Below are 12,286 nucleotides of genomic sequence, written 5' to 3'. Positions count from 1 at the left end.
TGTTTTCAAATCTGGGAAATTTGGGGCTTTGATGCTACTTCAAGAAATGCGGTGTATTACCTTCCATCTTTTAAAGCTGACAGCGTACCAGCCATTGCTAGGATATCCCTGAATGTGTTGATCTGCTGCTGCCAAAAAAACCCCTCTTGTGGTTTTATATGTACTGGGCCAGTTTATGACAGTTTTTCCTCAAGTCTGTTTGGGGCTGTGGAGACTATCCAGGTGCTGAGCTGCCTGAGGATCATAATCTCACACTTTGCATCCGTGACTCCAACCTACTATATCCTTCTTCATGTTTACTCTTATTAAAAGCATTAATTAGGTTAAGTCTTTGCTATACCAGAGCACTGTACTGTTTTAACAGTCCCATTTTTAAGGCTGGTATCACTATTTGTTATATTAGAGTAGTGCATAAAAAGCCAGTTAGGATCAGAGCCCCGTTGAGCCAGGCTGTGGAAAAAATGAGTAAAGGTTTACTTCTGCCCTGAAGACATCACAGAGAGAATAGAAGAAATAGATACAAACACGTAGCTGCAAAAAAGGGTAGATTTTTGCAAGTGGTGTCTAAAATATATTTTCTTCATAGCAATTTTTTTTTCTTCCAAGTGTTTTTGACAGTGGATACCTGGATTAGAGTGAAAAATAAAATTTCTGTGTTCAAGGCCATATTATCATTATACTTATTTTAATGTCTGTACAACATCAGCATCTGAGACTGCAGGAACTTAACTGCTTTACTTGTTGGCATTACACCGAAGCTGATTTCGGTGAACCATAAAAAGTTTGGCCCTGAAGGTAAAATTACACTGTATGCATGTTCCTAACATACTGCTTTGGGGATAAACATGTCTTAAATCAACTCATCGCTCACAGCTAAATTCCTTTTCCAAATGCAGTTTCCCTGTAGATAGTAATGTTCAGTAAGACTGATTTTCTTCAAAACCATGAAGTTTTTTGAACATAATTCTATCAATAAACAATATTTGAGCAGGGTAGCAAAAAATTCACATAATCCTAATAGAGATTTTGGGGTTTTGTGAAAGGAAGGGAGGGGCGTGTGCCAACATTTTTAATTAGCTTTCATCAGTACCTCTAATTTGTTCAAATGTGTTCCAAACGTTTGCATATTGTGTTTGCTCACATGTACATAATGAAAACTTTTGGACTTCATTGAAACTTTATTTGGTAATTGTGCATTTGGAAAATTAAAATTGAAGTTTATGATACCCTGGCTCCTATTTGCTCAGTTCATAGTGTGTTGTTAAGATGCCATCACTTGAGAGCTTTGTTATAGTGATGTTTCTGTTGTGGCTTGATATTCTGTGGGTTCAGATGGCTGTAGTTGTGGCCTTGAGGGGTTGGGCTAAAGAATACCAGCTGGGTTTGTACCCAGATATTCTTGAATTAATATTTTGGTGCTTAGATCTTGTCCTGTCTGGAATTTAAACATAGTTTCCCCAGCTTTAAAGGGAAGGCAAGCACCATTTGGGGCTCTTAATGAGGACTTTTTTCCCTCTTTAATTTGCCTTTTTTTTTAAATTTTCTTTTTTAACTCCTGTAGCCAGTGAAATACAGGCAGTTACTTCCAAACTGTTTTTACAGCCCCATATGGACAAAGCACTTTAGTTTGTTCCTGAGCTTAATTCCCACATTAATGGTAGTTAGAAAGTTCTTACATCTGCATCTCCATTTTTCTTAGAATATGTAAAGGTGAAAAAAAATTTCCCTAGGTAATTAGGCAAGCCTTTGAAGTGTGAACAACTTTGTTACATTTGAGATGGCAAGTCTTTCGTTGTGACTAGGTTGATTTTTTTGGTTGCTCTTTGAAATAATACCTTTTGTTTCAGGTCTAAAATTTCAATTTTATTTCTACATGGAGACAAGAGACTTAAACTCCCCCGTAGTGGGGAATCAGTCAGGGTTTTTCTTCTATTTAGAAACCTTTGACCCATCCCTCCCCTGTTCAGTGAATAGAAATGGCAAGGCAACTTGTGCTGAGGGTGACTAAAGACCTGCTCTCCATGTAGCTCATGAAGTGAACCTGCACGGGAGAGGGTTTCAGGAGTCCTGCTTATGGAAAAAATGCTTTTAAAGTATTTCTTTGCCAAAGAGATCCTTTATTGTACCCCTGAGTATATATTAATTGGTTATAATCCTTAGTTTTGAGGCACATAATTATTCACACAGCAGCACGTGATGGATTTACAGGTACAGTTACAATTTGTTTATAATGGCAAGCAGCCTTTTCTTAGGAACAGAGAGAACCGTTTTGTGTAAAGCTCAGAGTTCTATAATTAGTGGTATAGTAAAGAATTCAGATAAGTGGCAAAACATATACAAGTTCAACCAGCTATCCTTTAAGTTGTCTGCCTGGATATATCATTACTGTATGTGGTTTAAGGTCTGTTTGCATTTCTTTTTATTTTTTTTTTCCCCCCTTCCAGATCATTACTAAATACGTTTATGAACTACTGCAAAAGGAATGCCACTTGAAGAAAGTAACTCTCCCAGTAAGTATAATTTTTTTTTTTCCCCCCCCGAAGACGTTGTTTGTTTGTATCTGTAAAAAGCAGAGCCTGCAATCCAGTATTCAGATAAAGACAAGGTGTGCCAAGGCTCTGCGCAGGGCCTTGTCTCAGGACACTGCCTTCGCATGCAGCATGTGTGTGCATCTGGAGATGTGGTTCAGCCTCGCTTTTCATGTGTTTGATTTCTCCAGCTGAGCTTTCCCTGCCTAGCAGATACCAGAATCTTCAAAACGTGGTAGTTTTGGTAGAGGAACTCTAAGGTTTTTGAAAAGTATTTGTGAGTGTTTTGAGACCTCTGCAGCTGGATGTAGAGAACAAATGTGCCTTTACAGGCAGAGGAACAAACTCAAATTAAGTTTCAGTAAACTACTCCAAGTCTTTTTTTAAAACATGCTTTTTCAGTAACTTGTAACATGTATGCAATATAAGGTGTTGCTGTTGTTTAATGAAAATATTTGATCAAGTGATGAAGCATTCCCAAAACACGTATGAGAGTGTTTGTAAATACCTGTGATACCATGATGATGTTCAGGTATTTTTATATTCGGTAGTGGAGAGTGTAGGGGAGACTGCAGTGTGACAGCACTGTGTAGGTTTTCCATCACTGTCATAAAGGATTCTTAGGGTCTTTGAGAACCCTTTGCATTACCATTATTCTCAGCCAGTCCTTCATATTCAGTCCAGGAAAACCCATTCAGGCTAAGGAAGAAAAATTTCCTTTATTTTAACAGTTCTATAATGTTTTGCAGTTCCTGTTTCTATTCCCTGAGTGGTGTTGTTTAGGGAATGTTTTGATAAACTGCCCAAACTACTCAAGGTTTCCCTTAAAAGGACTGTTGTGGTTTAACCCGGTGGGCAGCTAAACACCACACAACTGTTCACTCACTCTCCCCCTCCCCAATGGGATGGGGGAGAGAAAATGCATGGGTTGAGATAAAGGCAGTTGAATAGGACAGTAAAGGAAGGGAAGCTAATAATAATAATAATAATAATATACAAAGCAAGTGATGCACCATGCAATTGCTCACCACCCGCTGACCGATGCCCAGCCAGTTCCCGAGCAGCGATCGCTGCTCCCCGGCCAACCCCCCCAGTTTCTATACTGAGCATGATATCATATGGTATGGAATAGCCCTTTGGTCAGTTTGGATCAACTATTCTGGCTGTGCCCCCTCCCAGTTTCTTGTGCGCCTGGCAGAGCATGGGAAGCGGAAAAGTCCTTGACTAGTGTAAGCACTGCTCAGCAACAACTAAACCATCAGTGTGTTATCAGCGTTATTCTCATCCTAAATCCAAACCACAGCACTGTGCCAGCTGCTAGGAAGAAAATTAACTCTATCCCAGCCGAAACGAAGACACAGGCATTGCCAGTGTCTCCTGGTCAGGGCAGAAGGAGCTGTGCTAGAAGCTCCACAGAGCAGTTGGAGAGACAGCAGCAGCTGATGCCCCCAGACCCGAGACTGCTTGAGACAGCATTCCCCCGCTTCAGATTTCCCTGTGTAGACAAAGAAGAGAATTGGGTTCATGGTGGCAGTCTACCTGGTGCAGTGCTCGTCGTTGTCTCTAACTTCTTTGCACTACTAGTTTTCTCTGTTGGGGAGGTTTTGGTCCAAGGAGTACTTCCATGTTCCTAGACAGGTAATGTGTCAAAGGACGTACTCAAGCCATGTCACCCTCTCTCTGTCAAGCCAGGAAGCTGTCATTATTAACTTTAAAGCGCCTGAATTTTGAGGCTATACAACTTTCTTTGAATGTGCTTTGTAGAAAGCAATATGCATGTAAGTAATGCAGTGCTAAGGCTGATCTGTTAGCCTCAAAAAATGAAGAGGAACAAACTTGGTGTAAGTATTACAACACCTCCATCACCACTGTCACACATGCAGGGACTCTTCTGCACAGCTTTGAGATTTGGGTGTCTGGCTTGGGAGAAGAATGGCCCTGTCTAACTCCCACTGTTGAATTAATCTGCATTTACTCTTATTTATAAATCATGTGGTAAGCACTGATGTACCGATGTAGTTTGTCAGTAGTACATTTAAGCTATTCTCAAATGTATTACTTCCAGCTTCTGCAAAGTGTCATAATTTAATTGCATTTTGGAGCAAAGTAAGAACTCACAAAATACATGCAGCTGTTTAATTGTGAGCAGTGTGGAAAATTTGGCACAAGGTATGAGCACCATTCTTTAGTAATGACTATTATGTGTAGGAAGCCCTTACTACAGTCAAAAATAGGTTATGAAGAGGACTACAAAAATGAGAAGAATGAAACAATGTATGTAGAAGGTGAAAAATTAAATCTGTCTAAAGGCTATGTTTGAATCACCACTGACAGACTGCTAAGTAACAACAGAAAGAAATCTATTTTAAACTAGTAAAGGAGGCTAATAGAAGTAATAAGACAGCTTGCAGAAAGAGTAAGTCCTGTACAAGTGAGGAAAATAGAAAAAAAAATATAAATGCTGGCAAGTTACATATAAAATCACAGCGAGATCACCCAAAACTGAATTTGAGGAGCTTGTTACAGCTGTAAAAGCTAATAATAAAAGGGAGCTGATGAGGCTGATGGGTGAGCTGCATGCAAAAGGAATCCTCAGCTTAAGTGAGAAAAATGAACATGGTTATTTCCAATGTTATTTGTCCAGTTTCCACACTTGAATATTATTATTTTATTTTTTTAAACAGGATATAATTCTGAGGAACTGTCTGAAATTTGACATATCAGTAGAGGAGATCTTAGAACAAATTGATATATCATACAGTAATCAAATTCCAGGATGAGACGGTTTTTAAGCCCAGGGTACTATAGGAAGTCAAATACGAAGCTGCAGAGCAACCAACTAGTATGTAACTTACTGCTGAAATCGGCTATTTTCACCAGAGAAATGGTAAAAGAGTAAATGTGATAGTCTTTGAAAGGCCTCCAGGAGTGATTCATAGTGATTCCTGTGTACCAGGAGGAAGTAATACATCGGGGGAAAAGTCAGTGGAGGTTTCTTTTTAAAAAACCTACTAGAATTCATTGAAGGAGTCAGAGATCACTTGAAAAAGAAAGATCTTGTCAGTAAAAGGGTAAGTGGATTTCCAACGAGCTGTCAACAGGCTTACCAAATGCTTTTAAAAAAGACACTGTCATGGCATAGGAGGGAGTCCCCTTATGAGTTAATAATTGGTTAAAAAGAAAAAAAGGTGTTTATATTTTACAGATTAAATAAGTTGTTACCAGTGCATTTTATTAAGGCCTGTACTGACATGGTTGTGAATAAAAGGAAAAAAAGAATTAAGAGAAGCTAACAAACTTAGCTGTTTTTTCTAACATTACTTAGAATACTTAAATGTAAAGCTGATTGTGATGAGTTGGGGAATTATTTCATGACGCTGAATGATTGGATGATAAAAGACATGAGATTCACTTCTGGTAAATGTGAAATTATGGGGAAAATAACTCACTCTATAAACACAATGGTGGCCTCTAAATGAGCTATTACAATTCAGGAAAGAGCTTGGAGTGATTGTGAATAGTTCTCTGAGAACATCAGTTAGTGCTCAATGGCAGTGAAAAACCCTCAAAGCAAATAGGATGTTAGGAATTATGAGGTGTTGAGAACAAAACAGAAAAACATCGTCATTCCACTCATTATGTGGGCCCCCATCTTGAACACTGCATGGAGTCTGGACACCATATCAAAAAGGATATGAAGAATTAAAAAAAAAATACAGAGGAGGGTTACAAGGATGATCACAGACATGAAATGCTTTTCAGACAAAGAAAGAATAGACAAAGATTCTTCAGCTTGGAAAATAGATGACTGAGGAAGGAATATGACAAATCTATAAAATCATGAAAGGTGTAGAGAAGATGAATAGGGAATGGTTTTTCACTTTTTTCATAATAGAGAAGCTAAGGGGCATCAAGTTTAAATTATCAGGCAGGAGATCTCTACTGAAAAAGAGGCAGTACTATTTCATATATGTCCCAATTATATTGTGGAACTCATTGCCACAGAATACTATTATGGAGAAAGGTACAAATGCATTAAAGAAAACATTTGACAATACTAAGGTGGGATAGGTGCATTGAACTATTGTACATCCTTGTCCAGTTACAAACTCTGGCTTGGGAGGCTCCAAAGTTACTGGTTGCCAAAACCAGGGAAGAATCACTCTATAACCACTCTGTTCTCATACTGTTCCCCTAAGCAATCTGCCAGTTGTCAGAAATAGGACCTCAGAACCTTGATCTATCCAAGATGGCTCTTCTTACGAATATGACCTTATTGTATGAACTTTTTAGAGGTGAATACAAAAACATGTTTTTTCTGAACTTCGTCACGAGTGATCAGAAAGTTGGCGTATTGGCCTTTTTCTGTCAGCTGATAATGAAGTAGACAGTGTAATGATGTTTGAATATATGAAATGTGTTTCAGGACTGTGTTAAATGGAGTACTTTTTTTTTTTTTTTTTTCCCCCAGCATGATTTTAGCAGTATACTGAAATGTTATGCTTCAAAGGTTTAGGATGACAGCATTTCATGTTCTCTCATCTTTCTTAATTTCAACCTCAAGTGCAAAGTCCAACTTGCTGTCTTTATTTTGCTTTCTCAGGTGGCAGCTTCAGTTTTGCACAGAATTGTTTGTAAATTTCTTTGCAGATATGAAAATAAGAGCAGCTTGAAAATCAGGAAAGGTCGCCCATTGTTTTATTGTGTCAGCATCTCTGACAAAACATAAATCTGAACAGTTTTTCCTACACAGGGAGGTTGAGATGAATATTACATTATTGTTACTGTAAATTATTGTAGTTCTCTTAATATTCAGCATACACTACTGGACTTGAAAATTTAAATGAAGAGACTCATATTCAGGGAGAAGCCATTCAATTATTTCTTTTAAATTTCTCATTTTGTGCTCCATTGAAGGTTATATTATGAATGTAAAGAAGACTGCAATTTTTTTATCCAGATGAAGTCTTTGTATTTGTCTAGTTTTAATGGCATAATCAGTGATTGATCTTTGCTGTTCTTTAGCTGTTGAGGACAAATAGAGGGTGCTTCTGAATTAAGTGCATCTTTAACAGCTTCTGGGAAGGCCTGAGATGGAAGTTTAAATAATTACTAACATGTTTTATTGACAACGGCACTGAAAGGTCTCACTTTGCAGAATCTTCTAACTTACCAGTGCTTTGCTCTTTCACTTCAATAGGTAACACTTCATTCAGTAGTTCTCTTGATCTACTAGACAGCCAAGAATATTTTTCTTTGAGAAACAATGGTCTCTTATCTCCATGGCATGTTTCTTATCTCTATTTTGTTACCTAAGTCCAGTCTGTGCTTGTTTTTGTAAACATTCCACCAGTTTTATGTGTGTTAAGGTAGTTGTGGTAATCACCAAATGCTAATTAGCTGCTGGTAGTATTGATCAGCAGTTTTCATTTTCTAAAATTTTGAGTGCAAAATTACAAATCAAGTTATTCAATATTGTGAAGACTGTAACATAAGTGAGTTAGAGAGCTTTATGTAGAACCACATACCAGAAGACTTTGATCTTGCAACGCAAATGAGCAGTTTTCTCTCTCTACCAGCTGCTCACAATTCTCACAATCTTTTTGAGTCTTTTCAGTTTCAGTTCCGTTTATTTGCCGTGTTCTTTCCTCCAGTCACAAGTGACACCTGTTTCACTTGTTTGCAGGCTCTAGGCTCATAATTTTTATTGTGTTTCTTAACTGGAATAAGAAAAATATTAGTGGGGTGTTTTTCCCTTTAAAAATTTAACGTTCAGTCTTAAACTTAAAAACTTCCAGTGTACAGAATAAAAGACCCCTAGAGCCTCGTCAGGTCTCATGCATCTTGGGTTGGTAACGGCTAAGAACTGAAAACTGAGTCAGTGTTGAAGTGGTATCATGAATGTCAGGAAGATTAGATTTCAAGTATAGTTTGATCTTACCCTATATATTGATAGGAACTGTGCAAAATACTAACTAGCATGCTCCTGGAGTATTCTATAGACTGGTACTACTGTATTAGGTGATAGCTCATTGGAGACAGAACTCATATGGAAAAATTAATTCACTGTTTGAAAACCTTAATAATGTCATAATATATGTAGAGTGTGTTCAGAGAGTTCACCATAATTGCCTACATTCATAAACCTTAAGGTATAGTTATGCATTGGAAAAATGAATCTGAGAAAAGGAAAATGAAACTTTAAGCAGTACTTTTAAACTGTAAATTATCAGTAGAATTTAGATTGGTTTGACATTATTGGCTACAGATTATTGGAAGATTGTTAGTGCATGTGAATAACGATGTTAAATTGTTAAATTAAACTAACTGAAGTTCGCATTCAGCATTTTACTGAGTTTATTCAATTTGTGTTTAAAGGATCAGAAATAAGTGTTCATGAGTAGGTTGAGAAGGGGACTAGTAAATATAAAGTATTCTATGCGGACTCAGTGTATCTAGCACTAAATGGTTTTCTACGTTGATTTGCCAGTACAGTAAGGCTGTCCACAGGAGTGACCTTCATGTGTATTGTTTAGTGAAAGCTTGATCTAAGGAATAACTACTGTTTGAAGATAAATTAGCTTGGAAAAAGTTTCCAAATGTGATTTATTTGAGGAAGAGAATGAAGAGTTATTTTTTATGATCTTGATAGATATTTTTAACTTTTTAAAATTAACGTGTTTGCAGAAGTGTGAACTAGTTGTAACTTCTAGTACACATGATTGCTAAGTGCTAGTATTTCCTAAATATTAAATTAAAATTTAGTTTATAAATACTAAAACATACAGCTTATCTTTGCCTGAAATACAAACTCCCAGTGTTTTTTTCTTAATTACAGTATCGTAAGTATTCAGTTTATGTGCAAAAGTCAATTACATCTTGCCAAGTACTATCTGAGATTTAGTGTTGTCTGACTTTTTTACAATGTTTTCCGTTTTCTCACAAAGTGTGAGAGAAGGTGAACATGTTTCCTGGTGTAGAAAGTGCAGGCTGAGGCACATGAGATATTACATCATTTTGGAGCAGGGTATAAGGTCTTCAGCCCTATGGCAGATGTGGAAGAGAGACATGACCATTCTTCCAGTTAGGAATTCCTTGTGTTCAAGTAGCCTCATTGACTTAATTAAAAAAATATTAGGTAGGACTTGCATTACAAAAAGTCCGGAAAAAAGAATTAACTTTTCCTAAAGTAAGCGTAATTAAGAATACACACCCATATATCAGAGAAAAACTGACGTATTCCAAATAGCCATTCCTCCTGTGTCAACATCAGGCTCATATCCTGACCTTTTCATTGCTATTGAGGAGTATAGGACAATCCAGGGTTGTTCCTAGCAGCTGTACAGTTAGGCTGTGTGGGTCATGGGGTGTGGAGTACAGTAGGACGGGGAGATTTACCTGTTCTGTTCTTCCATTTGTATGTATTCACATGGTAGAAAGGGAAGAATGAGTAGGTGGGATGTTTCTTTCTGCCCTCATGGTGCTTACACCAGCACAGTTATTTTGCCTTGAGCCAGGCTTGCTAAACCAAGTGTAGACCTGTTTTATAGAACTTCGGTTTTTATTGAACAAGAAGCGCTACTTCACTCTCTGGAGTAAGGACAAAACTTGGAATTAGAATATGGTTTACTGAATATCAAAGCTGGTTGTTGATCTTTTGCTATAGCAAAGTAGCTAAGCATTGACCCAAGTGTGGGACTCTTAATGAAGCCATTATTTAGACCCAGACTGGATTTCCATATTTTATTAGGCCTATCCTATTAAATTTGTAATAGACAAATGTACAGTACTGGTTCATACGTGGCTTATTGGGTATTTATGATGAGGTGGCTGAGATGGAACTCTCTAGGATTTTTTTCATACTATGCAAGACTTTCACTGTTGCTTCAGGCATAACAGAGGTGACAAATTACTTGATCCCCCCCCCCCCCCCCCCTTGTTATTTTATGGAGTTTCTCTTTTGCCAGTAAATTTCTGTAAATAACTGATGTTTCAAAGCTTTAGCATACTTTTTTTTTACTTTAAATCTCCCTTGGATTACTGTTCTAAACTGTGGTATATTTTTATGTTTCAAAGTTACATTGCACAGATACTAGCTTTTGTTTTATTTTTATTTAGTACTAGGCACGCATTAGTCCTTATAATATGCATACAAATAGTTGTTAAATGGTGAAAGTTTTTATACTGATTTGGTTGCTAACTTTATAACTACAGATGTCCTTTTAAAAAATTTTATTGATCCATGAAAGTGTGTGTTGTCTGTAATTGCAGGTTGATGCAACTGAGAGTGAACCAAAGAGCTTTATCTTTATGAGTGAAGATGCATTAACAAATCCTGACAAGCTGTTGGTCCTAATTCACGGTAATGGTGTTGTCAGAGCAGGTCAGTGGGCTAGGAGACTTATAATTAATGAAGACCTGGACAGTGGCACCCAGATACCATATATAAAGAGAGCTACTGAGGTAAGTGAAAGTGATGTACGTACAGTTGTGTGTGCATGTGTATGTGTACCTGTGTATAAAGAGCTCTAAATCTGTGATGTTTTAATTTGTTAAACAGTGTTCAGTGTTTCCCTATATGATCATTTTATTTATGATGGGAATACTTGCTTGGTTTTTTTCAAAACATTTTTCTAATGGAACCAAGTTTCTCTCTTACAGTAAAAAAAAATTTAGTTGTATGTCATGTTGTTGTGGCGGCACTGCCATGTAGTTTAATATGGCAGCTAACGTGACAAGAGCCTTTAGTAGGTGATGAGATGCAATATAAGGCACTAGAGAAATTTGCTATTACTTGAAGTGTTTTCTTTTACATTTCATTAAATTTGTACGTATTCTCATCAATGTCTTTTGTAATCTCGTGATAACATGAGCTTTCATGATAACAGCAAGATTTTTTTGCTAGGCTTGTACTGAATTTATTAGAGGCACAGTCTTCAATTTTGCACTGAATACAGATTCATTCTGATTCACCTATCAATACGTGACAGTAAAAAAAATTTACATTTTATGGAAACTGTTTTGTTACATTTACATCTATGTGAAAGACAATGCACAATTTCTGTAATGTTTTTAACTTTGTAGGTATAGTTAATCTTTTGTATCCTGGTACCTAAGTGAAACTTCCTGTAGTAAACATTAGAGAAGCATACTTAAGAGTCACTCTTTCTATTATATTTACCAAGTTAAGCTAATATTCTACTGTAAATATCAGTGTTGTCACTGTGATTATTACATGTTTTGCTAAATGAAGTTGAATTTTTTGCAGCTGGCTTTAAAGTATTCAGTATAGAAGGTGTTTCTCTTCAAACATTTTTTTTTTTTTCATAAAGCAAAGAAAGAAAACATATTACAACATTGAGACATTAAGTTATTTTTGGTTTGTATAATCCACTAACAAAGCACCAGACTACGCTTTATGTGAAAAAGAAACCTGGTCTTGTGAAAGTGATGCTTGCCTTCTGTTAACATAAAGTTTTTGTTCATTTTAAATCCAGACTCAGAGGCAGAAGAAAAAATATGTTAGGATTATTGAATGTAATATAGGTGCATGGTAGGTCCAGCGTAGGAGGTTAATTTCTAGAGTGCAAGTTCCAAAACCTTTCCCAAGAAATATGAAGAACTGTAGCTACTTAAATTTTAATAGCGATGCTTACATGCTTGCATTTTTGTTCCTTCCCAGATACGCTGCTGTCTTAGCTAACATGAGAGGCTGAGCGTTTAAAACTGGGATACTATCCCTAAATCAACAGATAACC

The 12,286-nt window shown here is 36.9% G+C and overlaps 1 protein-coding gene across 1 annotated transcript in view; it reads left to right on the top strand.

The window, feature by feature from the left end:
* Window positions 1-12,286, top strand: part of ARB2A (ARB2 cotranscriptional regulator A) — a 269,497-nt gene that overhangs the window by 51,232 nt on the left and 205,979 nt on the right. Inside the window, exons 5-6 of the mRNA XM_075726337.1 lie at window positions 2,445-2,510; window positions 10,800-10,991. Coding sequence (XP_075582452.1) covers window positions 2,445-2,510; window positions 10,800-10,991 — 258 coding nt within the window. The remainder of the gene's footprint in view (window positions 1-2,444; window positions 2,511-10,799; window positions 10,992-12,286) is intronic.

Source organism: Pelecanus crispus, chromosome Z (assembly GCF_030463565.1).
Source record: "Pelecanus crispus isolate bPelCri1 chromosome Z, bPelCri1.pri, whole genome shotgun sequence".
Lineage (NCBI taxonomy): Eukaryota > Metazoa > Chordata > Aves > Pelecaniformes > Pelecanidae > Pelecanus > Pelecanus crispus.
This window is presented reverse-complemented; position numbering and strand designations above follow the sequence as displayed.